General features: G+C 41.5%; 1 protein-coding gene across 2 annotated transcripts; it reads right to left on the bottom strand.

Annotated features, from left to right (window-relative positions):
- Nucleotides 1-862: 862 nt before the first annotated feature.
- slc41a2b (solute carrier family 41 member 2b) lies at nucleotides 863-26,587 on the bottom strand. 2 transcript variants are annotated; one of them, XM_046873288.1, is made up of 12 exons: nucleotides 26,486-26,572; nucleotides 26,174-26,233; nucleotides 24,135-24,732; nucleotides 22,233-22,340; nucleotides 18,825-18,896; nucleotides 18,522-18,666; nucleotides 17,200-17,346; nucleotides 13,931-14,078; nucleotides 13,706-13,785; nucleotides 13,226-13,357; nucleotides 12,745-12,893; nucleotides 863-1,970 (listed from the first exon to the last, which is right to left on the bottom strand). In XM_046873288.1, exons 3-12 carry the CDS (start codon nucleotides 24,609-24,611, stop codon nucleotides 1,785-1,787), a joined length of 1,644 nt encoding a protein of 547 aa, XP_046729244.1. In that variant the 5' UTR covers nucleotides 24,612-24,732; nucleotides 26,174-26,233; nucleotides 26,486-26,572; the 3' UTR covers nucleotides 863-1,784. The 2 variants fall into 2 exon arrangements, with proteins under 2 accessions (XP_046729244.1, XP_046729243.1); XM_046873287.1 differs by lacking the exon at nucleotides 26,174-26,233 and having other exon boundaries at nucleotides 26,486-26,587.

The following is a 26,587-nucleotide window of genomic DNA, read 5'->3' on the forward strand; positions in this document are numbered from 1 at the left end:
TGAGGTTTACTGAGCTCTATAGCAGACCACCCGTGTAAAACAGATCTTCATGGAGCCGGCTTTGTGCAAGATAACGGAAAGCAACTGTTCTGAAGAAAGTCCCACATCTAGAAGTACAAGGTGGAATCAAAATAGGTTTGTAGCACACCAACAGATGGCAGCACAAGGCTGCACACACAGTCACAGGAAGCACCGACCTTCATAAGTCAGTGTGCATGTGTGAATTGGGGGATATTCTGAGCTCAAAGGTCGCCGTTTTGACACCGTTACGGCGATCCGGCGCAAACCACAGAAGGTAGACACACTTCAGGGACCATTTTGAAGGAGATGGTGTGTGAAGGTTAGATAAATCAAGTACTTTGTTAGTAAACAGAGCGAGTTTTTAAACTATTTGGTACCACCTCGTAACTATAAAGGGATTAAAATGACCATTTTTATGTCCTTTAAAATAAAAAATGTAAAAAAGGGTTGCCAAATACGCTACTCACTGCAGCAGGAACGAACCACAAACAGTTCTTGTTGTTTCTTTCTCGTCATCTCTCGTCTTGCTTTTTTTTTCCCAGTTCCAGGCGATAAGGGCGGAGTCATGAGCGTTCTGGGGCGGCATTATGACGACGTAGCACCGAACTCAAGCACATTGCTCACAGGGACAAATTCTATCATCAATCTTGGGTTTCAGGGTCCTGCAGAGCATGGCCTTTTATCTGTTTGCGTCTGGACGGTCCTCATTAACGAGTATCTCACACACACACACACACACACACACACACACACACAGAGCTAGGTCTGAACTTTACAGGCTGTACCCTCTACACACACACTAAATCCTTCAAAGCTGAATAAAACTCAATGCTTTTAAGGCTCATTCAATCATTTTTTTTATTGCATAATAAACACTGGAAGGTTTATTTATAGTGCAGTGCTATAAATACCACAGCCGGGTTTTTTTCTGTCTCCGTTACACTTTTTTCACGATGTGAACGCATTAAACTGCATTATCAGCCTTCCAGCTGTTGAGTCTCCATGTTATATGACTACTTGAATTTAAAAAACGATTATTATACAGCAGGGATCAAATATATCGAGTATAATGATAAAAAAAAAAAGAGGCACTTTGCTGAATGACTAGAAACAAATACTTCTTTGTAATAATATTTATTGTGAGTATAAAAAAAAAAAAGACCAGATTTAATTTTCTCCCCAAAAAAAGCAAAACCAAAAAAGGACAGCAAAAAACACACACATACATACATAAAGACGTATAGACGAGACAAATGCTGAGTCCACGTATAGACGATATATTCGCAGGCGTACGTGCCTGATGTCAGTGTAGACTTGCATACATGTAAACATTGAAAAGTAAGTATCTGACCTGATGGACCAAAACACGTAAGTACCGTTCGTCTTTCAAAGTGCAGATGAGGGAAAAAATATAGAGCAATCATTTGTGGGTGCGATGTGAAAAAAAAAAGAAAGGCGAGCTGATAATTAGTTCATTCGTCACATTAGTTCACATGTGGAAAAATAAGCAAGCAGGAGATCTTCCAGGAGAGTCTGGAATGAAGAAGAATCTCTCGCAAGGCGAATATGAAATAATCTGTCCTTTTAAAAAGCAATATATAAAATGTTCCGACTGATGAGGAAATCCCGTCCTCGCTGGTCCTCTTACACATTATTTCCGGTCAGGTGGTTTACCAGGACTCGGTCGATGGTTGTTTCCCGGAGCGACGCCGCACGGCTTTGGCTAAAAATGTAACAGGTTGGTGGGTGAAAAGCGTTCGCCCCTAATCGCCTACGTCGCTGTCCTGGTCCCCGATCACCCACAGGAAGTGGAAGCTTAAGGCCAGGAGGGCGGTACCCAGTAGGTCTCCCAGCGCAGTCAGGTAGGGGATGGAGAAACTGTCGGGGTCCTTCCCAGACTTCCACATGGCGTGGACCATCCAGTCGGCGATGGACAGCAAGAGGAACACCTGCGAGACACACAGGAGCAGATTAAACACTTTTTTCCGGGAAATCGGCGCATTCCGTGTAAAATTTGTTAAATGAGTCAATTCAACCTGAATGTTCCCTGGACACACATTTTAGGAAAAGGCTCTAACACAAGATTAACAGGAACTGGATCAGGGTCTGTGTGTGAGGTCTTTAGAAACCTAATGAAACCCATTTTCCACGTCACTGTGTGTGGGGTGAAGTGTGATATTAGGTTCATTATATTATACCCCAATGCTTTAATCTGTATCATGTGTGGGATGAACAAAAGCATCAGGAAACTTCTTTCTTGCTTGAACTTGGAGATCCAAACCTGTGCCTTCCTGACAATGTTCCTGGGCACAAAGCCACCTCCATTAAGATCTGCTTCACATGGATCGGGAGTGGAAGATCTCCTGCAATGGAGCTCCAACCCTATTGAACATCATGAATGTGAACACTGAGTGCACCCCCAGGTCTCCTACATCACTACCTGACTTTACGAACACCCTTATGGCTCCACAAGCAGACTCCAAAATAGGAATAACAAATGAACCCAAGTCCACCTCAGCACCATGCTTTCCCAGAGATCTTCTTACCCGAATGGCAGCCTGATTAATGTGCTGCTTTTAGTTGTTTGTTTTTGTATTGCTAAATCACTTACACACACACACACACACACACACACACACACACACACACACACACACAGGAAAGTTAAGCGTGTTAGCCGAAACTGCTGCAGTGTAGCGCAGCCTTAAAAATAGATGCAAACTTGATTACGAAAGGATTTTTTTAAGAGTAGAAACGTTAAACATTTTAGGAGAAAAGCGTTTCCATCCTTCAACAGAAATCCACGTTAGTCAGTAAAGTGAAAGTCACCTCATCGAGACGACGTGAAGGTTTGGGTTTTAATTAAAAGGGTTGGACCAAGTGGAAGGAGAAGCAAAGGACATTGTGACCGTATAACGATGGACCTTATTCAATTTTATTTTCTAAATGATCCAGTGTGTGTGTGTGTGTGTGTGTGTGGTGGTCCCCATTTGCTGTTAGAAAAAGCTCCACTCTTTTGGATAGATGTTCCTCTGGATTTTGTGGAGATTTGTGCTCATTCAGATACAAGTGTGTTAACAAAATGTGGAACTGATGTAGGTGAGGTGAAGTGAATAGTGAAATGATCATGTTTAATCAGAGCTCTACAGCAGGAGATCTTCCACTCACAACACATATCTTCATACAACTGCATTACAGGAACAGGAGCATGATCAAGCTGGAACAGGTTTGAGACTCCCAGTTTGAGTGAAGGAAAAGAAAAAAAAAAGACTTTGTGAAGGTGATATGAGAAGTATTAGGATATCGAGTTGTTCATCACTGAGTGTATGATTACTCAGGGCAGGGTTCCATCATAATGCAATTTTTCCTCAGTCTGGAGTGGATTTTTTTATCTGCAATTTTCAAAGAAATTGCATAAAAAAAAAAAATCGCAGAAAGAGTAGAAATCGTTTATCATGTTTTAACGCTGTGTTAAAATTGGGGCAGACACAAGGTCATCATCAAACCCATAACATTTAAATGGCTATAACTTGGTGCCCAGGAACTCGTGGGGGTTTCCTATTAAGGTACCCCTATGGTACCTTAGTGAATTCAGATAGATCAGGGGTTCCCAATACGACAATTTTTGGAGTAGGTAGGATCATTTTTTACAAGTTGCTCGCATGCTGAAAAAGTGTGTGCACCCCTGATCTAGACATTAAGTCACTTTAATACAATAATGTGTTCTAACATGTTTTAATGAAATTTGTGAGTGAAAACAGTTTGAAATGTTATTGCTATCGTTCCTGAACATTCGGTCCCGCTGCGGATTTCCGCAAAATTTCAAACAATCCGCTGTTAGTTAGGGTCCAAATGAAAACCTGCAAATTTTCCAGGTTTCGAGTTCCGAAAACGTGAATTATCAGGGGTTGACGGTACAGGTAGACCCCAACTTACGACATAGATAGGTCCGGCAGGTCGTAAGTCGAGAATTATAATTTTTTTATAATTTTTTTTTATTTATTTTTTATTTTTTCTCCTCTGAGGTGACCGTCGTATCTCTGGATTAACGTAAGTTGAGTTCTCGCAGGTCGGAGTCTTGCTGTATATGAGATTTTGGCTTTAAACGAGACACAAATAAAAAAACTCATTCAGGTGTAACATTATGTAAAAAATCCCTTGTAAACATGTTTTTGAATAAAAGCGTTTCATAGCGGTGTTGTTAAAATTACAATCAAGGAAGCCGACATGAGAGACATAAGGGAGGAGCTTCAGCCGTCAGCAGGAACACGTGTGTGAGTCTGGAGTGGTCAATTCAGCACCGAGTGTAGACGACTCGATCATGCCGTGATTTGAAACTATAGACGACACTTCTTTTAGTACTGGGGTTTATTTCCTACAACTTGCTGTTTCTGCACATACGTCCCATTCCTTCGCCCATTCGTTTGTGACATATAAGTTAATTACTGGTCTGAGGTCACATGGGAGTTATTTGCAGTTCATGTGTTTTCCTGAAAGCCGTATCTTCTCTCTCATTGCCAGTTTGTGACTCGGAGCCCAGCAAAATACAATATTAAAGTTTTCCTGCTTTTAAACGTTTGGCATGAAAATACGGAAACATAATGTGATGAAGCAGCTACAGAAACGGAGCGCTATTTCAGATGGATGCTACAGTTTGCTAACCTGCACCAATTTCAGAAGAACTAACAGGACAGGGGATGAATTTTTCCACCGTCTACAAACATGCAGACGTTTTCCTCGAGACGACAGTGAGGCCAGTCAGAATGCATGCGCGCACACACACACACACACACACACACACACACACACACACACACACACACACGCACACAAAAAAAATCCACAAAAAACAAACTGCACATTTGCATCCACTTGAAATGTACCTTAAATTAATACTTTTCAAATTTTTAAATGCTCTAATCAACATGCGCATAATCAAATATGGATGCTTTATGCAAATATATGTTTATTATTAGTGAAACCCGAACTCAACATAGAGCATGAAGACAAAACTAATAAATGTTTGTCAAACAACTTGTTCATGTCTATTAGACATATGTACAACATTAGACATTATAGTACATATTCATCTTTAAATTACTGTTTATAGTCTATATTTTATTTTATTTAACTATGTAAATTCATGTAAAAACTATATATCCTGCACTTGCTGTTATTGCACTCTGGTTAGACCCAAACTGCATTTCGTTGCCTTGTACTTGTACATGTGTAATGACAATAAAGTTGAATCTGATCCAATCTAATCTAATATGGAACCATGGAAACACCAGGTTCCCGTTACTTCTCTTTCTTTACACTGAGTAATTTACTTACACGAGCCTGTTTACATTTTTAGATGACGGCGCAGCTCATAAAAATGTTTGAGTAATTGTGGTATTTTAATGAATTAAGACGTAAATCATCAGGACACCAAACGGAACTTTTGCTGTGTTTCCACACGGACGGGTTTGATTGCCGGATGGCGGATTTTGGTGCTCGATTTGAGACTTGACGCATCGGTAAGGTTTAGTGAATTAAATTTTTATGATTTTCAGTCACGTTTATTTAGAATTTTCAGAGTAAAGAAAGGACGCCGTGAATAAACGTGTGCTGCGTTGAAGGTTTTATTTTCGCCTTTTTTCTTTTTATTTAGTAAGAATAATTGTCAGAAATGCGCCAAAATATGTGCCGTTAAAATGAATACACACACACACACACACACACACACACACACACACACACACACACACACACACAAAGTAAGTGCACCCCTCACATTTCAGCAACCGTTTTTGTTCACCTTCTAAAGGGACAATACTGTAGAAATGAAAGTTGAATGAAAATGGCTTTATGTTCAGTGATTTTCAGAGGACAGTGAATCTGTACTGCTATACAAACTTCACATTGATACTCTAAAATATATCCGAGTTTAATTTTATATTATCGTCCCTTAAGAATATATAAATATACAGGATGGAGGAAGATATTACAGAATAATATAATATATTTTATTTATATATAAATAGTTGTTTGTAGTGTATTTTATTTATAAAACACACACTTTGAAAAATTGCATTCCTTTTCCTGTATTGTTAAACCACGATCCAAACGTGACAATCTGACACGTGTGCAGACGTCATTATGCCGCATGTGTCACACTAGCTGCAGGTCTTTGTGTGGTCTCAGCCACTCGAGCACTTTCCCACGCCATTAACGAGAACGGTTCTTTTCTTTCTGCCCTTTCGAATGCACGCCGCAGCCACCGTGGCTCGCTAACGACCAGCCCCTCCAAACTCCCCCTCCAACCCCCCCCGGCACAGGCTCGGCCTATACGCGCACGACCGCGTGCCAAGACTCCATTAACGCAACAAGTATTCACGTGTTTTCATTTTGGAATTCTGCATTGCAGGCTTCGTTCTCAAGGGAGCTCAAGAACACGAGAGAGCAAACGATCGGTGAGTCGTTGTTACAAACACAAACTGCACGAGAGTGAAGACGAATTTTAAGCTGGATCTTCATCTTCAGGTAGAGGTTTCACGTTTGCTCTTTGTTCCAACTCGCTGTCCGTGATAAAATCGCAGACGTGGTAAAGCACGTGATCAGAATGGTGCAGAGTCGCACAGCTACCGACGTACACCGGACGAGGTCTTTTGGCAGACTACTTATGAAGGTCGGTGCTCCCTGTGACTGTGCGTGCAGCCCCATGCTGCCATCGGTTGGCGTGTTACAAAATGTTTTCGATACCACCTCATACTTAGGAAAAACGTCAAGCACACGTAATGGCGTGGAAATCGTGGAAATGTCGATCTGGAAGCTTGGACTTCATCCTTGATCTTTAACACATCACGGACAAAACCAATCTCGGGTTAATCCTTTCTCCCGATCCAACACTATTAACTTTTTGTGCTTATAGGGTGCGATGGGAATACAATTCGGATTTATATACGGTCCCCTTCCAAAAGTATAGGAACAGAAAACACTTTTGTTCGCTAGCAAAAACAAAAGGAGATTGGCGTTCCGTTACTTTCGAGATGGAACCGTATAAAGCGCCTGTGAGTTTACTTTTAGAGCGTCCTGACATCCTCTGATGATCCGAATGAAACCGTTTCGGAATGTTTTCTCAGTCAAACTTTTGAAAGCTGGAGCGTCACGCTGTGTCTCACCAGCTGGTTCAGGAGCTACAGCGAGGAATAAAACTCTGCTGTATATCAATGAGGCATATTTTAGGAAAAAATGTATAAAATAAAAGGGAGGCTTTGTTTTCCGGCATCTGGCTCACGTTCTTCTACTTCTTTCCTACTTAGAAGAGAAGTTCTGATATATGAAAAAGCGGACCATGATGTATCATATATGAATCAACCATGTGAGGTGAGAGAAAGTAGATTAGATGTTGGACTGTGGATCAGAAGGTCACAAGTTCAAATCTCAGCATGACCAAGCTGCCACTGCTGGGCCCTTGAGCAAGGCCCTTAACTCTCAACTACTCTGGATAAGGGCACCTACCTAATGGCGTAAATGGAAAACTTTGAGATGGTATAAGGAAGAAACCTGGAGAGGAACCAGATTTAAACAGGAACCTAATCCTCATCTGGGTGACACCAAATGTAATTCCATCGTTGTTATCAAACACGAGTGTGAAACTGTTCATGCTGAACGCAGCCCTGATTCACTGCAGTAAACTGTTTATATTAATTAAAGTCCAATTATCCAAATCTTCATGGTTCTTCTGACCTACCACACTGACCTCATTGGGTGTTCGTGTTGAGCATTTGGATGGATTTTCTGATAGAACTCAAGACCCCACTTCGAAATCTTTTTTTTTTCCTGAAACCTTACAATTCCATATCAGGGATTTCAGGATCTGTTCAAATCTTGGTATCGCCAAGCTGCCACTCTTGGGGCCCCTGAGCAAGGCCCCTAAAACTCTGTGCTCCAGGGGGTGCTGTGTTGTGACTGCCCCTGTGCTTCCTAACATCGCTGGGATATGTAAAGAATTTTACTGCTCACCCTTCTTTCTTTCTCTCTCCACATTATATCCCCTAATGTAATAGGTGGTACAGAAGTGACCCTGTGTCTCGTTACACATCATTACAGCATCATGTGCTCCTGCTCTACAAGGTCAGCATCTAGTTTATTGAGATAATACTACTGAGCTGTATATTAACCTCCACGCAGCTCACTGAAGTCTCGCGCTTGCTGAGAAAACGAGATTGAGCAGCGCGGCCCTCGTCTATTTATAGCGCTTCTTTCTTGTACGTTGGAAGTTCCGCTTTCCGTGCACAGGAACGTATATTTAGATTTATATTTCTTTTCTAGAATAAACAGAGAACATAAGAAAGAAATGCCACACATTCCACTCGTTCGTAGCATGCTTCTCATGAATGTGCTCACTCATGCGTGTGCAACCACAGGCACGGCTAAAACCATCGCAATTATTCTCTGAATAGTTCACGTGTTTCGATCAAAGTTTGGAAAAACATGTCTATGAAAGAGGTTTTCAGGGAGGAATCTCCACAGCATTCCAGCGCTCAGGGTGAAAGACGTATATTAGAACCATGAACAAACGCACTACACGTCCAAAAGTACTGCCACGCCAGACGGTTCCGGCCCAATGTTTCGTAAAATCCCATTTATTTCTATAGATTTATCAGTAGATGCGCTGTAGCTATAAGCGATCATTTGAGACAAATTTTTAAAGTACAGATGGATTTCTCGTCGCTCGAGCGCGTTTCATACGTCAGTCCTCCTCGTGTAAGTTCAGAGAAAATAATAATAATCCTCACTATAACTGGTAGAAAACCAATTATAAAATGAAAGAAAACAAAGAATATCCTGGATGAAGCCTCTCGACATTAAGACGCACCTCATGATTGAAACTCTGGCAAAAGAGATAATAAATAAATAAATAAATAAATAAATAAATAAATAAAGCACACGCTCTACACAATGTTCTTCACCTCCGCTCCCCTCTGTCTGTTCCTGCATTACTGAACTGATTTTTAACACGACTGTATTAAATAAAAGCTTTTTCTCAGTGTGTGTATCAGTGTATGAGTGTGTATTAGTGTGTATGATTGTGTATCAGTGTGTATGAGTGTGTATGATTGTGTATCAGTGTGAATGAGTGTGTATGAGTGTGTATGGGTGTGTATCAGTGTGTATCAGTGTGTATCGGTGTATATCGGTGTGTATGAGTGTGTATGAGTGTGGAAGAGTGTGTATCGGTGTGTATGAGTGTGTATGAGTGTATCAGTGTGTATGAGTGTATGAGTGTGTATCGGTGTGTATGAGTGTGTATCGGTGTATATCGGTGTGTATGAGTGTGTATCGGTGTGTATGAGTGTGTATGAGTGTGTATCGGTGTGTATGAGTGTGTATGAGTGTGTATCAGTGTGAATCAGTGTGTATCAGTGTGAATGAGTGTGAAGGAGTGTGAAGGAGTGTGAAGGAGTGTGTATCAGTGTGTATCAGTGTGTATCAGTGTGTATGAGTGTATGAGTGTGAATCAGTGTGTATCAGTGTATCAGTGTGTGTATCAGTGTATGAGTGTGTATGAGTGTGTATGAGTGTGAATGAGTGTGTATGAGTGTGTATCAGTGTATGAGTGTGTATTAGTGTGTATATGAGGGTGTATCAGTGTGTATGAGTGTGTATGAGTGTGTATGTGTGTGTATGTGTATGAGTGTGTACGAGTGTGTATCAGTGTGTATGAGTGTGTATCAGTGTGTATGAGTATGTATAAGTGTGTATCAGTGTGTATGAGTGTGTATCAGTGTGTATGTGTGTATCAGTGTATGAGTGTGTGTGTGTATCAGTGTATGAGTGTGTATGAGTGTGTATGAGTGTTTACGAGTGTGTATCAGTGTGTATGAGTATGTATGAGTGTGTATCAGTGTGTGTGTGTGTGTATGAGTGTGTATCAGTGTGTGTGTATGTGTGTGTGTATCAGTGTGTATGTGTGTGTGTGTGTATGAGTGTGTATGTGTGTATGAGTGTGTATCAGAGTTTACGAGTGTGTATCAGTGTGTATGAGTATGTATGAGTGTGTATCAGTGTATCAGTGTGTATCAGTGTATGAGAGTGTATGAGTGTATGAGAGTGTGAGTGTGTATCAGTGTATGAGTGTGTATGAGTGTGTATCAGTGTATGAGTGTGTGTATGAGTGTGTATGAGAGTGTGTATGAGTGTGTATGAGGTGTATGAGTGTGTATGAGAGTGTGTATGAGTGTGAGTGTATGAGAGTGTATGAGTGTGTATGAGTGTGTGAGAGTGTATGAGAGTGTATGAGAGTGTATGAGTGTGTATGAGTGTGTATGAGTGTGTGTATGAGTGTGTATGAGAGTGTATGAGTGTGTATGAGTGTGTATGAGTGTGTTTCAGTGTATGAGTGTGTATGAGTGTGTATCAGTGTATGAGTGTGTATGAGTGTGTATCAGTGTGTGAGAGTGTATGAGAGTGTGAGAGTGTATGAGAGTGTGTATGAGTGTGTGAGTGTGTATGAGAGTGTATGAGTGTGTATGAGAGTGTATGAGAGTGTGTATGAGAGTGTATGAGTGTATGTGTGTATGAGTGTGAGTGTGTATGAGTGTGTATGAGTGTGTATGAGTGTGTATGAGTGTATGAGGTGTGTATGAGTGTGTATGAGTGTATGTGTGTATGAGTGTGTATGAGAGTGTATGAGTGTGTATGAGGAGTGTATGAGTGTGTTTCAGTGTATGAGTGTGTATGAGTGTGTATCAGTGTATGAGTGTGTGAGTGTGTATCAGTGTGTACGAGTGTGTATCAGTGTGTATGAGTATGTATAAGTGTGTATCAGTGTGTATGAGTGTGTATCAGTGTGTATGTGTGTATCAGTGTATGAGTGTGTATGTGTGTGTGTATGAGTGTGTATGAGTGTTTACGAGTGTGTATCAGTGTGTATGAGTATGTATGAGTGTGTATCAGTGTGTGTGTGTGTGTGTATGAGTGTGTATCAGTGTGTGTGTATGTGTGTATCAGTGTGTGTATGTGTGTATGAGTGTGTATGTGTGTGTATGAGTGTGTATCAGTGTATCAGTGTGTATCAGTGTGTATGAGTGTGTGTGTGTATGAGTGTGTATCAGTGTGTGTATGAGTGTGTATGTGTGTGTATGAGTGTGTAGTGTGTATGAGTATGTATAAGTGTGTATCAGTGTGTGAGAGTGTGTATGAGTGTGTATGAGGTGTATGAGTGTGTATGAGGTGTATGAGTGTGTATGAGTGTGTGAGAGTGTATGAGTGTGTATGAGTGTGTTTCAGTGTATGAGTGTGTATGAGTGTGTATGAGTGTATGAGTGTGTATGAGTGTGTATGAGTGTGTTTCAGTGTATGAGTGTGTACGAGTGTGTATCAGTGTATGAGTGTGGAAGAGTGTGTATGAGAGTGTATGAGAGTGTATGAGAGTGTATGAGTGTGAGAGTGTATGAGAGTGTATGAGAGTGTATGAGTGTGTGAGTGTGTATGAGTGTGTGAGTGTGTATGAGTGTGTATGAGAGTGTATGAGTGTGTATGAGTGTGTATGAGTGTGTTTCAGTGTATGAGTGTGTATGAGTGTGTATCAGTGTATGAGTGTATGAGAGTGTGAGTGTGTATGAGTGTGTATGAGAGTGTGTGAGAGTGTATGAGTGTGTATGAGAGTGTATGAGGAGTGTATGAGAGTGTGTATGAGAGTGTGTATGAGAGTGTATGAGTGTGTATGAGTGTGTATGAGTGTGTATGAGTGTGTATGAGTGTGTATCAGAGTTTACGAGTGTGTATCAGTGTGTATGAGTATGTATGAGTGTGTATCAGTGTATCAGTGTGTATCAGTGTATGAGAGTGTATGAGTGTGTATGAGTGTGTTTCAGTGTATGAGTGTGTATGAGTGTGTATCAGTGTATGAGTGTGTATGAGTGTGTGAGTGTGTGAGTGTATGAGAGTGTATGAGAGTGTATGAGAGTGTATGAGTGTGTATGAGTGTGTATGAGTGTGTATGAGGTGTATGAGAGTGTATGAGTGTGTATGAGTGTGTATGAGAGTGTATGAGAGTGTATGAGAGTGTATGAGTGTATGAGTGTGTATGAGTGTGTTTCAGTGTATGAGTGTGTATGAGTGTGTATCAGTGTATGAGTGTGTATCAGTGTGTGAGAGTGTGTATGAGTATGTATAAGTGTGTATCAGTGTATGAGTGTGTATGAGTGTGTATGAGGTGTATGAGGTGTATGAGTGTGTATGAGTGTGTTTCAGTGTATGAGTGTGTATGAGTGTGTATCAGTGTATGAGTGTGTATGAGTGTGTATCAGTGTGTGAGAGTGTATGAGTGTATGAGTGTATGAGTGTATGAGTGTGTATGAGAGTGTATGAGAGTGTATGAGGTGTATGAGGTGTGAGAGTGTATGAGAGTGTGTGAGTGTGTATGAGTGTGTATGAGTGTGTATGAGGTGTATGAGTGTGTATGAGGTGTGTGTATGAGTGTGTGAGGAGTGTATGAGAGTGTGAGTGTATGAGTGTGAGAGTGTATGAGTGTGTATGAGAGTGTATGAGTGTGTAAGGAGTGTATGAGTGTATGAGAGTGTGTATGAGTGTGTATGAGTGTGTATGAGTGTGTATGAGAGTGTGAGTGTGTATGAGTGTGTATGAGTGTGTATGAGTGTGTATGAGTGTGTATGAGAGTGTATGAGAGTGTATGAGTGTGTATGAGTGTGCAATGCAGATGTACTGACTGACCTGTAGCAGCGCTGCAGCTAAGTAAACAGACATGAAGATGGGCGTCAACGTGGTGTGGCCGCTTTTCATCAGGTGAATGGTGTACAGGAAGATCAAGTGGCCTGGGAGCACCAAGAGGAGCAGCACTTGGGCTGACCTGTGATTGGCTCCTGGAAATAAAATAAATAAAAAAATAGATCGGTACGTGCGTTCCACAATTGCTGTTACGAGAACCTCTGAGAAGATGTTCCAATGGATTGGATATTGTAAAGATTTGTGCTCCTACAAGGGTGTTAATAAAAACTACCACTCCATCCCATGGAAAGCGGATCGAGGGGACTATTTTGAAGGTGATTGTGTGTAAACGTGAATAAACAAAGAACACGTCTGTATCAGACCTGAATCAGTTCACTGTATCTCACCCTCGATTTCTACACGTAATGTTTATTTTTTAATATGTGACGAATTGCTGCAGGTTTGCGTGAAGCTCGTGAGAAGTTACCTGATCCGCAGAAGGTTCTGCAGGGATAGTAGCAGCCCTTGGCCTCGTCTGGAACCTCCCCCGGGGTGCTGTGGAAGTGCAAGTGTGTGGAGATGCGGCTAGACTGGATGGCCACAAGGTTTCCGCCAATACCTGCACAACACAGACGTTAACCTTCCTGTCAGCCTGAAAGAGTCATCAGTCCTGAGACCCCCGTCTTTCATCTCAATATATATATTCTCTCCTTTTTTATTCTTCTTATTCTCTCGCTCCATTCATTTTGAAGATTTTCAGGAACATGATGGAGGTTTTCCAGACACAATACATTTATTTAATAATAACTGTAATTAAAGGACCATTTAAATAATAACACGGCAAATGACTGTAGGTTTGATCAGGTTTCTAGAAAAGCAATACATGCTACTGGCCGAACACACACTGGTCTGGTGGCTGAATATGTTGAAATCCTGCCTGTAGGTGAAGCTGGAAAGCTGCTCTTACCGTTTATCACAGGGGTGTAGACCACAATGCCGGCCAAGTTGGGGTCAGACACGGTTTTATCCAGGATCAGACCTCCAATACTGAGAAGAAAAAAAACCCAAATATAAGGAATTGGGGTCTGGCAGTCAATGCAGAAATTGTCAGGTTAAGAAATGACTCTGTGTGTGTGTGTGTGTGTGTGTGTGTGTGTGTGTGTGTGTGTGTGTGAAAGAGAGAGATAAAGACCTGCTGATGACCATGGCGGTGATGACAGGCTCCCAGCCAGAATAGAGGAGCTGTCGGCTCGCAGGGTGTTTAGACGAGATGATCATCCACACCGGAGTCAAAGACATGAAGAAGGCACACACCAGAGATGAGACATATGGGTGAGAGTCTGAAAGAGATATAAATAAATAAATAAATAAATAAATAAATAAATAGAGAGAGAGAGAGACTGTTTTTCATTCATACACACACATTATGTTTGGTGGTTGCCAGATACAGATAAGCGGTTCATTGTTTTTTTTTTAAACGGATGCCGGATAAAATAAACAAACATACAAACATGACACTCCATGTAAAACAGACTGAACTTTATTATAAAAAAATGTCATTTCCATGCTCTGGACATTGGATTTGGACAATGATCGTTTGGATTGATGTGAAAGTAAGATTGCATTTGTTACGCGCTTTAAAAGCATTTTTTGTTCGTTTCAATATTTACTAGTAAATTGTAAAATGAAATAAAATGTATAAAGTAAATAAAAAGTTAATTTTACCTGTTGAGTTTAGTTAACTCGCTATAGACTAACGTATGCGCGTGCCGCCTGTGATTCGCCTCTAGAGGCCACTGTCGTTACATAATCGATCTTCTCCAGCGCAGACGCAACCCGGAAAAACCAACGGTACGGATTTTTTTGCCAAAAGCTGATAGCTGGAGGATTGTTGATGCACTGGGAAAAAAATAATAATAATAGTGCATCTTACACACATTAAGTGCATGGTAACAAATCTGATAGCTTAAATACCAGAAATGTAAACAAAGCTAGTTGATCTAACAGCTTCTCAAAGACAAGCACTTTTTTTTCACAATGCGATTTACTTTTCCTCACTGTGGAAAATTCCATGCTACAGCATCCAAACACACGGTTGGAAAAGTCAGGTGGCCCAAGTTCCAAGTCTGAGTTACTAATATGTCTAATACATGCTTCATCTAATGCAGGGAATCTCACGGATGATTCTGATTGGTAGGAAAGAGATGAATGCTATGTGATGGATCAAGTGTTGGCCTTCAAACTCGGATGATTGTATCATTTCTGGAGTTCTCTTGGTGTCCTCATACGATTTTGGAGGCACGTCTTATACAAAATACAACAGCTCGTGGAAGAAGCACGTACGGCTGGGACGAGTCGGGGTGTCCCGATACTTTTGGCCAGACCGCGCTTTGCCGTCACACCGTAATTTAACGAATCTACATGGATTTAAATAAACTTCAAATGTCCAATCCTTAATAGGGAATGTTTGAGTTGGTGTGACTATATTTAGCTCGAGCGGGTCTGACTGGGACTCGGCACGGCACGAGCGACTGTTTGCTGGCCGGGATTTGTGAGTTGTGACGTGGGTTTTGGCACGTGGTGGCACGGGATGTTCACCTCACTTCACCTCAGGCAGCGACTCAGGAAGAGGCAAATAAAAACAAAGGAAAAAGGAAGACGGCGTGTCACAGAGTCACCAGCGTGGTGAGGGGCTGCGTAGGAGTTTGTTTGGGTGTGTCAGCAGGTGTGTGTGTGTGTGTGTGTGTGTGTGTGTGTGTGTGTTTGTGTGTGTGTGCACCCAAAGTTACTCTCTGAAAACAAACAAAGTAGAATGTGTGTATTTCTATACAGAGGAAATCGACTGCGTTCTCCATCTGAGAGCTGAGAAATTGGTGAAACGTGATCACGGTGTCGTCACAAACGTTTAGAAAGAAAAACTGCCAGTCGACTGTCACTCCAGACTGAGTTTCAAATCCAATCAAACCGAAAGAGAATCTAATGAGATAAAAATTCACTAAGATGTGATTTAAAAACTGAGGAGAAATAAAAAAAAAATCATGTTCAAATAGAAAAGTTCAAAAAATGTTGGTTTTGTTTAATTGTTTTAGAGGAGAGAGAGAAGAATTGAGGAACGAAAGAAAGGAGAGAGGGAAGAAGAGAAGAAAGAAGAAGGGAAGAAAGGAAGAAAGGTAAGGAAAACAGAGGAAGAAAGGAAGAAGGAAGGAAGGAAGGGCGGAGGGAGAGAAAGAAGGAACAAGAAAGGAAGGAAAGGAAAACAGATGAAAGGAAGAACAGAGGGAGAAGAGGAAGGAAGGAAGGAAGGAAGGAAGGAAGGAAGGAAGGAAGGAGGAGGAAGTAAGAATTAAGATTAAAATATAGAAAAAGAAAGAAAGTATTGACAGGGAGAGAAGTAAAGGACTGTTGGAAGATGGGAAAGAAGAAAGGAAAGATAGAGAGAGGACGGAAGAAAGGAGGGAAGGAAGGAAGAATGGAGGGAGAGAAGGAAGGAAGGAGGAGGATTGGGAGAGGCATAAAGGGAGGAAGAAGGGTGAAAAGGAAAGTAAGACGGGCAGATAAGAAATCACAGAAAAGAAAGGGAGGACAAAGAGAGGAAGGAAGGAATGAGAGAAATAGAGAGAGAAAAGAGAAGAAGGAAGGAAGGATGGAAGAATAAAATAGAAAGGAAGAAAGGATAATAGATGGAGGGAGGGGAGGGAGGTAGGAATATATGAGCGAGTAAATAATAATAAAAGGAAGTGAGGGAGAAGGAGAGAGAAGAACAAAAAGAAGAAGGTGCAGAAGTAAAGGAGGATGAAAGGAAAGAATAGGAAGGGAAAGATTTCTCGAGAGAGATTCACAGGCTGCGTATGTTTCAGTGACGATATTAAAGAAACGTCGACTCGGATTTGCTTCTGTCATTTTCTAATCAGCGAATTACATTTCTAGCGTCCAGTCACAACGTCGTCCCGCTGAGTCACATGATCAGTACCAGACGATGAAGTGCTGAAGGTGGTATCATCTAGCAGCACGTTCCTAAAGGTTTGTCAACTGTCTCCTCACACCTACTGTCAGACGGCTGTTCATGAGAAACTCGTACCTACGCGTTAAGATCTGTTCGATACCAAAAAAAAAAGAGAAGAAAATCTGAGAGCTACAGTATGCAATATTCTTATGACTCTACTGCCCTCTGGTGTTGCTAACGAATAATGCATGCAAATGCCTCTTCCATTAAACACTTCTCCTCCTCTAATTTCTGCTATCTGTCCATCCCTCAGTCTTTGTCTCTCGTTATCGGTCATTCCCTTTCTCAGCTTGTCTCGTTTTGTCTCTCAGCTTGTCTCTATCTCATTTTGTCTCTCTGTTAATTGTTTCTCTGTTTCATTCATTTGCTTTTTTTTTTGTTTTGTCTCTTCGCCTGCCTATCTGTCATTCTCTCCCTCTTTCTATTTCTCTCTCCATCTGTCAATCTCTCACTCTTACCCAGGCAGTTATACAGCCCCTGACTGATCCAGGCCAGGATGGCCAGCGTAATGAGATCCCCAAAGCTGGCGGCGATGGGCGTGGCCACGTTGTCAGGATTGATGCCAGTCTTCTTTGAGCCCACAATCACACCCACCATGATGATACCTGCCACAGAAGATCACAGAAAAACCTTTTACCACACGCGACGCCAGGAAACAAGACTTCAGACTCGAATCTGGTTGATGTGCTGCAGCATGACATTAAACGGGCCGGAAATCCCTCCACTGCGAAGTGAAAGACTCTGTGCCAGATACTGCAAATGCTCGATTGCAGCTGTTGCCACACAACCAGTTATTAGGTTTAGGGAGCGATTACTTTTGCACATAGGACCGGGCAGGTTTGGACTGCAAATCTCATAAATCCATATTTTATTCCCAATAGAACGTAGAAAACATGTTTAAACTGAGAATAGATTCTAGCTGCTCAACAGTTCTGGGTTTCCTTTGTTGTATTTTTCATTTCATGAAAGGTCTAGACTGCAGAACTGAATTCAATTTAATAGTGATATATAAAGTTGAAATGTTTTAGCTTTAGTTATAAGTTTGTTGGTTTGGGCACAAAGCTGCTTCTGTTGAAAACTTGAATTTTCTGGCCAATCAGAATTCAATAATTAAAAATTACTCAGGTACTGCTGTATATGTTCCTGTAGATGTTCCACTGGATTTTGTGGAGATTCGGGCTCAATCAGCCACAAGGGTGCTAGTAAAGTCAGGTCGTGATGAAGGTCAGGAAGTGAGGAGGCCTGGGGTGACATCAGCGTTCACATTCATCATGTTTAATAGGGCTGGAGCTCTATTACAGTAGATCTTCCACTCCAACCCCATGGAAAGCAGATCTTCTCGGAGCTGGCTTTGTGAGCAGGAGACTCGTGGAAGAGGTTTGGGTTTCTTAGTGAATTTAATTCTAGTGCATCCAACAAAACTCTCCTGTCAATCAGAGGGATTGTGGCCAATTGGATGCATCAGTGACCTCATATATGCAGAAGAGGGCAGATAGCAACTTCATCTGTTACACTGCCCTGTGATGCAGCTCGTTTCATGCATCTCTGAGGAAGCATGTGCTGACCTTCACCACAGCCAGATGGAATCTGTTGCATGGCTTTTGGGCGGAATTTGGATTCGAAAGCAATCACACTAAACGAATGGTGGTGGTCCAAATCATTTGTTCTTTCTCTCTTACTCAGAGAACATCAGCATGAAGTTTTTCTCTCACAGAAGTGTGACCGATTTGGAAATTGTGAACGGTTTAATCGATGGTGGCAGGAGTCCAGCGAGACGTACCTTGCAGCAAGGAGGCGATGAAGGCTGTGGCTACGCTGCTGGAGCAGAGAAGCACAGCGTGACTCATCTGGAACCTTCCTTCAGGGATCCAGCCCAGAATAATAGCTGCCACTGCTGCCAGAAAGCCCACTACTGTAGCTTGGACCTGAAGACACAGTAATGATCAGGACAAGACGATCAGATGCTCTGATGATGTGTTTAATCATTAACAGATTAGAGACAAACCTTTTCACACCCTGAGGACCTTCAATATAAGTAATGGTAAAACGAAATTCATTACCGAAAAATAAATGTTTTTCTTACTTGTTTTAGTGCCAAGTTGCCGATGATGAGGTTCCACTTCTCTATGGGAGAGTCCATCTTCCCAACATTCACCTGAGACAGCAGTGAATAAAACATGTTTCCAATAAACTCATATTCTTCATTGTAGGAATAAATAACAATCAATTTTTTTCTGACTAATAAAGGCACACAATCATCACGTTTTGATGAGAAGAATGAAGTGTTTATATGTATATATATTTTAAGTACATCTATTATTAAGCTTTTATATAGCAGCTGTATTTAAGGCAACGTGTAAAGAAAATCAAACCACAATTTCATCTAAATTTTGCATATTTAAAAACAAGGGGGAAAAAAACTATTAAAGTTGTTAATATAAACATATAACATATAATCTGTCCTGTGTGGCTTTTACAAACCTGAGCACAAAGTACAAGAAAAAATGGGTATGGGTATTTAAATAAATGAATAAAATAATTATAATATTAATATAAATAATAAAAAAAAAAACTTTTTCAAAATCAACACGATCAAAAATGGAGAAAAAAGGGAAAATATTTTTTTTAAATAATAAAAAAACAAATCATTAAAAATCAGCACAATCAAAAATGGGAAAAGGGTCATTTTTATTTTTTAAATAATCCATAAAAAAATTAATTATTAAAAATCAACACAATCAAAAATAGGGAAAGGGTAAAAAAAAAAATATATATATATATATATAAAAATTACAATAAATCAAAAGCATCATAAAGTGTACCAGCCTGAGCACAAAACTTTTCCAGATTTATACACGAGAAACAGGAGTCTGATTACCAGTAGTTAGACCGAGACATATGTAGAATACAGTATTTGTGCTTTTCCAGCTCATTTTCATATCAATTAAATATTTGTAAGTAACTAATGACAACACGAATTTGCTTCAAGGTACACAGACAAAAAAAAGATGAAGCGTGTAAAATTACGGTTAGAAAATCTACAGTCTCACAACTCTGAACTGAGACAGTAAAAAAAAATCCTGACGTAATCCTAAAAAAAAATAATACTATACACCGATCAGGCATAACATTACCACCACCCGCCTAGTGCTGTGTTGGTTTCAGACACAACAGCCCAAACTGTGCTGCAGTGTGCTCTCACACCTTTCTATCAGAACCAGCTGCAGTAGCACGTGTGTTGGATCAGACCAGTAAGGAGTAGATCATTTACCTGCCTATTGCATAATGATCCACATTCAAACTTTGTCCAAAAAAAAAAAAGGAGAAAAAAAAATCAATAAAAGCACAGACTCTGTAAATAAAAAAGTGAAAGGGCTGTGAATGAAATGGTGGCAGCTGTGTGAAGGAACATCTCCACTGCGCCTTTTGTTTGTCGTCTCACCTCGAGTGTGAACGACAGATTCAGCAGGGGAACGTTAGCTATTTCACACACTCAGGGTGACCCCCTGACACTCCGAGCTGCCGCTGTTGCTGAGAATAGAGACTGAAATCCTGCATCAGCAAATTCCAAGTCTATATAAATGGACAGATTTTATAATGAAATGATGTTGGTGCCGAATTGCAGCCCTTCTTCTTCACGGCGGACGGGAAAATACGTAAGTTCTCCACTTAAACAACGAGAAGAAAACATCTCTCTACACACCGTGTGCAATTCCAGTTTCTATATAATCAACTGCAAACGTTTATTTCCAGAAGTTATAGTGTTAAAACCGGAAACGATCTGTTGTTTCGCCTCTCGGAAAAACCAAACCTGAAACCCACAACTAGAAAGTGCAGATGAGTTTACAGTACACACAGAAGCAGCTGGAGCTCATGGTACACACGTGGTAAACATATGAAAGCTAGGTTGCTCTACTCGTGCTCCTGAGGTACCACCGATCCTGATCTTCTCCTTTTTCTCTTCCTCTTTCCATACCTGTTTGATTCATCCTGATACCCATCAATTCGTAACGATAGTTTTTCCGGGTTGTGTCTGCATGTTAGTTCAGATTATTAATTTATACACCCCTCATTCTCTACACATCTTCTGCCTTACATACACATCTTGCATTAATATTTGACATATATGTTTGTACACACACACACACACACACACACACACACACACACACACACACACACACGTGCTGTAGCCTTTACATCAATCACACTTGCTGTACATACAATATACAGTATATACACTATTTCCAAAAGTATTGGGACACCTGATCTCTCCTGCTATATGTGGAACTCAATCATACAGGACGTCTTTAGATGGCGCTATAATAACATTTTGCATTTACTTTAACTTGGAAACTCAAACCTGTTCCAGCATGGCAATGCCCCTGTGCGCAAAGTGAGTTCCTTGAAGATCTAGTTCACATGCTTTGGAGAGGAAGATCTCCTGCTATAGAGCTCTGATCTCATCCCTACTGAACACCTTTGGGATGAATGTGAACGCTGACTGCACCCCAGGTCTCCTCACCTACATCAGTACCTGCCTTTCATAACACTCTTGTGGCTGATGAACACAAATATCCATAAGCACACAACAAAATCTAGTGGAACATCTTCTCAGAAGAGTGGAGGGGATTAGAAGAGCAAATTTGGACTAAATGTGGAATGTGATGCTCAAAAAACACATACCGTACTGATGACCAGGTGAGGATGTGCAACTGGCTTTAACTACTAAACGCCTGGGAGACAAGAATGGGTTTAAACCTACCAGCAGCCCACACACACACACACACACACACACACACACACAAACACACACACACGCAAATCTGCACTGAGAACCAACAAGCAGCAGCACCACTGATTCTCCTCAGTCGTGATGATGATGATGATGATGATAATGATGATGATGTTGAAACTGGATGTGTGAATACAACATGTAGAAGAAAACCAACACTAGATTTGTCTAATCAAAGAAAATCATCCGTCTGGAATAACAGCAGCTCTGAACATTGAGACGGCTGCAAATCATGCTTTATGGTTATTAATGAATATGTAGATATTATGCAAATTGTGGGGCGTTGTTTCTATAGGAACTGCTTCCTTGCAGGCATGTTCTATCAGCGTAAAAAGAGGAGAAGACAAAAACGCAGGTATGATGGAGGAAGAAAAAAAAAAAAAAGGAAACGACGTGGCAAACTGCTGTAATACAAGCTTCAGGAAGCGGTTAAGGTATCGTGCTTCTGATCGGAAAAGGTCGCGAGCAACAATCAGTGCTAATATGATGGTTGTCGGTCCTGATTTAGGAGTCAGGGCAGGTCATAAGGGGGCGTCACGCCGGACTGATTCATATCTCACGCATTGCTACATACGGGCATTGCCACATGACGTGCGATGAGCTTCACATGACGAGTCACGCTGACAATCTAATCGTATGATGAAACGTTTTATTGGGTAAAAACTGAAGGCGGGGGTGTAAGATCTAAACACTGACCGCTGTGGAGAGTCTGGAGGCTAGCGTCATTTCCAGGTTCCCTTTCAGACCCAGGAGAGCCGGGACCAGGATGAAGATCTCCGTGATGTATTTGAACGCATCCCAATGCTGCTCGAGAGAAGGGGAGGGAAAAAATGAAGTGATATTTATATCCTTTTTCACCTCTGCTAATCTGCAATATAATGTGCTTTTCTATTCCATCATAATAAACTCAAAACAGGAACAAAAGGCTTGTGATGGTGATGGTGATGTTTTTTTAGAGCATGTATGACCTGAGTGAAAATAAAAACAGGAACTGAGCAGATTTACTATTTACTGAAGATTTATAAATTTATATATTAAACAAAAATATAAACACGTGGTATATTAATGGATTAAGAGCGATTTCAAGACACAATATTATGAACGAATGGACGTTTGGGTGGTTGCAGTAACACGGTTTGATTATTCCCCGGAAAGGTCCATGAAGTTACTGAGCGATTGAGAACTTTGAAGGATGGATTCGGACTGTCATTAATATCATCATTCTGCTACAATGCAATGATTAGAGATTCTGTGTCACCCTGATGAGGGGGGTTTTTGCAGCACTGGCGGCCAAAGGTTCGCTCATTAGGGAAAAACTTACAATTATAACGAAGAAACTTCTATCAAACTTCTGCATTTGAACTTTAGAACATCTTGACCTCTGTACAACTGCTTTGGGACAATGTTCATTAGTTAAACATGAAATAAAACTAAACTGAAGTACAAAAGGACCTTGAGGACCAACAGAGAGAGACTCTGGAGGAGATTCCACCCTCATCTGCCTGCTGAACCAGGATGCCAGATAGAGCTTATATACTCCTACATTATACTTTCACACATTTGCATTACAATTAATAAAAATAATCGCTTTAGGGAAGTTTTATAGGTTTTGAGGATCTCAGTAACTTCAGGGATCTTCAAGCTCTTCATGTGGAACAAATAAATGACCTTCAATCGTGACCACTGAAAGACGAGACCGGAGCTTGTTTTTTTTCTCTGTGATTTTATTCTTATCTTGTTTTGACTTGAGAGTTTCTGGTTTCAGACTGGTTCAGATTTATGATACGGTACAAACCCGCGGCCTCCGGAGGGTTTCGTGTTTCTGTGTGCGTCAGATTTGTTTTAAAAGCAACTTTCTTTGTGTATCTTTTTTTTAAGTTAAGAGTCCTGATTGATGAAACTGGAAACCAAATATCTTTTTTCTTTTTTCCTCTCACTCTCTCACTTACACCATTCTGCTTCCTTTCCTTTCTTTTTCTCTCAATCTTCCCTCCTTCACACCTTCTCGATCTTCACGCTTAAAACTAAATAATAGAAAATGCTTAAATGGAGCTGCTGGTTCTGATGATGGAGTAATGATGGAGTGATAAAGTGATGATGGAGTGATGATGGAGTGATGATGGAGTGATGAAAAAGTGATGATGGAGTGATGGAAAAAGTGATGATGGAGTGATGATGGAGTGATGATGGAGTGATGATGGAGTGATGGAAAAAGAGATGATGGAGTGATGATGGAGTGATGAAAAAGTGATGATGGAGTGATGATGGAGTGATAATAAAGTGATGAAAAAGTGATGATAATGTGATGATGGATTAATGAAAAAGTGATGATAAAGTGATGATGGAGTGATGATGAAGTGATGATGAAGTGATGAAGGAGCGATGATGGATTGACGAAGTGATGATGGAGTGATGATAGAGTGATTATAAAGTGATTATAGAGCGACGATGGAGCGATGATGGAGCGACGATGGAGCGACGATGGAGCGACGATGGAGCGACGATGGAGCGACGATGGAGCGACGATGGAGCGACGATGGAGCGACGATGGAGCGATGACGAAATGATGATGGAGCGATGACAGAGCTCGAGACTCACCTGCACTATGTCTAACACCATGCCGGCCGACACGGTGCCGAAGCCGGCGAGGAGGAACGGCACCAGGATCTGCAGCGCCATTGCCAGGGGTGACTCCTTGGGCATGTTATGTGGGGCTGGTTTCTGGGTTTCTTCCTCGCTTTCCTCTTCCTCGTCTACCTCGTCTCCTGAGAGTCGTCCGTCGGGTAACATGGGCTCCGCCTCGCCGTAGCGCGCGTCTCCGGAGCGCTCTGAAAGGCGACGGGCTTCTCGGTGGAAGCCGTTCTCAGGCTTGGGCGAGTTCAGCTCAACCATGGCCAGACGCTCTTCCTGCAGCGCAGTGTAACCCGGAGGAACCATGGTGTGCAGGAGGGAAGACACGGGTTTCAGAGAGCCCCAGCGGCTTCCACTACGTCCACCACGATCACCACTGCTGCTCACAAACAGATTAGGGTGCAATGAGGTGAACAGAGCACCCCCTGCTGTGCGGAGGCTCATACTGCACCCGGGGACCGGACCCGCTCATGGCCCTCGGGACTGCGATAGAAAGAACGGATGCGGGAACGAAAACACTGCTGCGTGAAGCCTGTAGTCTTCACGCGGACGCCGAAGTTCTGACCTGAAACGAGAGAAAGAAGAACCTCACAGCTTAGTCTCAGAAATCTGACACCATACAGTACGCAGAATGTCTAATTATAACAGGAAGCCTGTTATTGAGCTGAACTACACATCAGGTGGATGAGGAACAGATAAACACTAATTAAAGAACCTGCCACTTAGTCCTGGATCTAGTTCTGGGTCTAGTCAGGAGATTTATCATAATTTTTACTATTTTTAAAGCAACGCTCAGAGAACAGATCCATCTTTCACGTATACACGCTCAATATTCTGGAGAATCCTTCACATGATAAGAAGAAATCACTCCAGGAAGTACACTTGATTTTTTTGGAATCATTTCCTGACCAGCCCCAAACCAGAAACAATCTGTAGTCCGAGTTCAAAAAGCAAAACAATGAATGGAATCTCTAAAGACGTTTCATCACAGAACCAACGCCTTTGTGTTTAGAGCACAGGTTCATCCTGTCCTGGAAACGAGATCCTGGGCATGGTGACCTTCCTGACTACAAGAAGCACAAGAAAGAACAAGAAAGCTGTTTGGGGTTATCCTGGGATCCTAAAAATAGTGATCATCTTTAGATCCTGGGAGAATTTGTGATCCTAAGAATTGTGATCCTCTGTAGATCCTGCGGAATTATAATTCCGGGACCCTGAGAATCGTGATCCGCTGAAGATCCCAGGATCCTAAGTACCGTGATCCTGTGTAGCTCCTGGGATCCTAAGATTTGTGATCCTCTGTAGATCCCAGGATCCTAAGAATTGTGACCCTCTGAAGATCCTAGGGGTATTATGATTCTGGTATGATTCTGTAGATCCTGGGATCCTAGGAATCACGATGCTCTGTAGATCCTGGGATCCCAGGAATATTGATCCTCTGTAGATCCTGGGATCCTAGAAATTGTGACCCTCTGTAGATCCTAGAGATATTATGATTCCTGGTATCATTGGAATTGTGATCCTCTGTAGATCCTGGGGAAATTATGATGCTGGTATTATTAGAATAGTGATCCTCTGCAGATCCTGGGATCCCAGGAATAGTGATCCTCTGTAGATCCTGGGGAAATTATGATGCTGGTATTATTAGAATAGTGATCCTCTGCAGATCCTGGGATCCCAGGAATAGTGATCCTCTGTAGATCCTGGGATCCCAGGAATAGTGATCCTCTGTAGATCCTAGAGATATTATGATTCCTGGTATCATTGGAATTGTGATCCTCTGTAGATCCTGGGGAATTGTAATTGTGGGATTTAGAGAATCGAAGGTCCAAATGGGACGGTTCTCGGTCCTGGTAGTCTATTTGAGTTCCATTTCCGGACTCATGATCTACTCAGGAAACGTCCTCAACCGAATACTACTGTCTGGGCCGCACGCATACGACGTCACTACAGTACTTTTGTACACTATTTCGGGTTCTAGTTCGCGGATTGAGACGTTTCCATACCTGCATTTGTGAGATGCTGGAGATGCCATAAGAAAACGAGAATTCTCCCTAAAACACACACTACACATAAACACACACACCGGAAATGCTTTTATTTTACTGTAAAGACGTTTAACCGCCAAAAACACGTCATAAGTGAAAGTAAAGGAAATAAAAACACCAGTCAGCTGAGCTAGCATCATTATTAGCAAAAAATACAACATTCTATAAAAATACGACTCGTTTTTCTCGCCTTCAGCAGCCGCTAGAAGAATTTACAGCTGTTCTCTATAAATAAAAATAAAATCTAAACTGTTTATTTTGAGTACAAACCTGTATAAAGTGGAACAGAACTGCGTGGAAATGTTGGACTTCCCAGTTCTGGCACTGATGTGATGTGGCGTGACGTCATCGCAGCCGAGAGGTGAAACCTGC

Source organism: Silurus meridionalis, chromosome 18, assembly GCF_014805685.1.
Source record: "Silurus meridionalis isolate SWU-2019-XX chromosome 18, ASM1480568v1, whole genome shotgun sequence".
NCBI classification, from domain to species: domain Eukaryota; kingdom Metazoa; phylum Chordata; class Actinopteri; order Siluriformes; family Siluridae; genus Silurus; species Silurus meridionalis.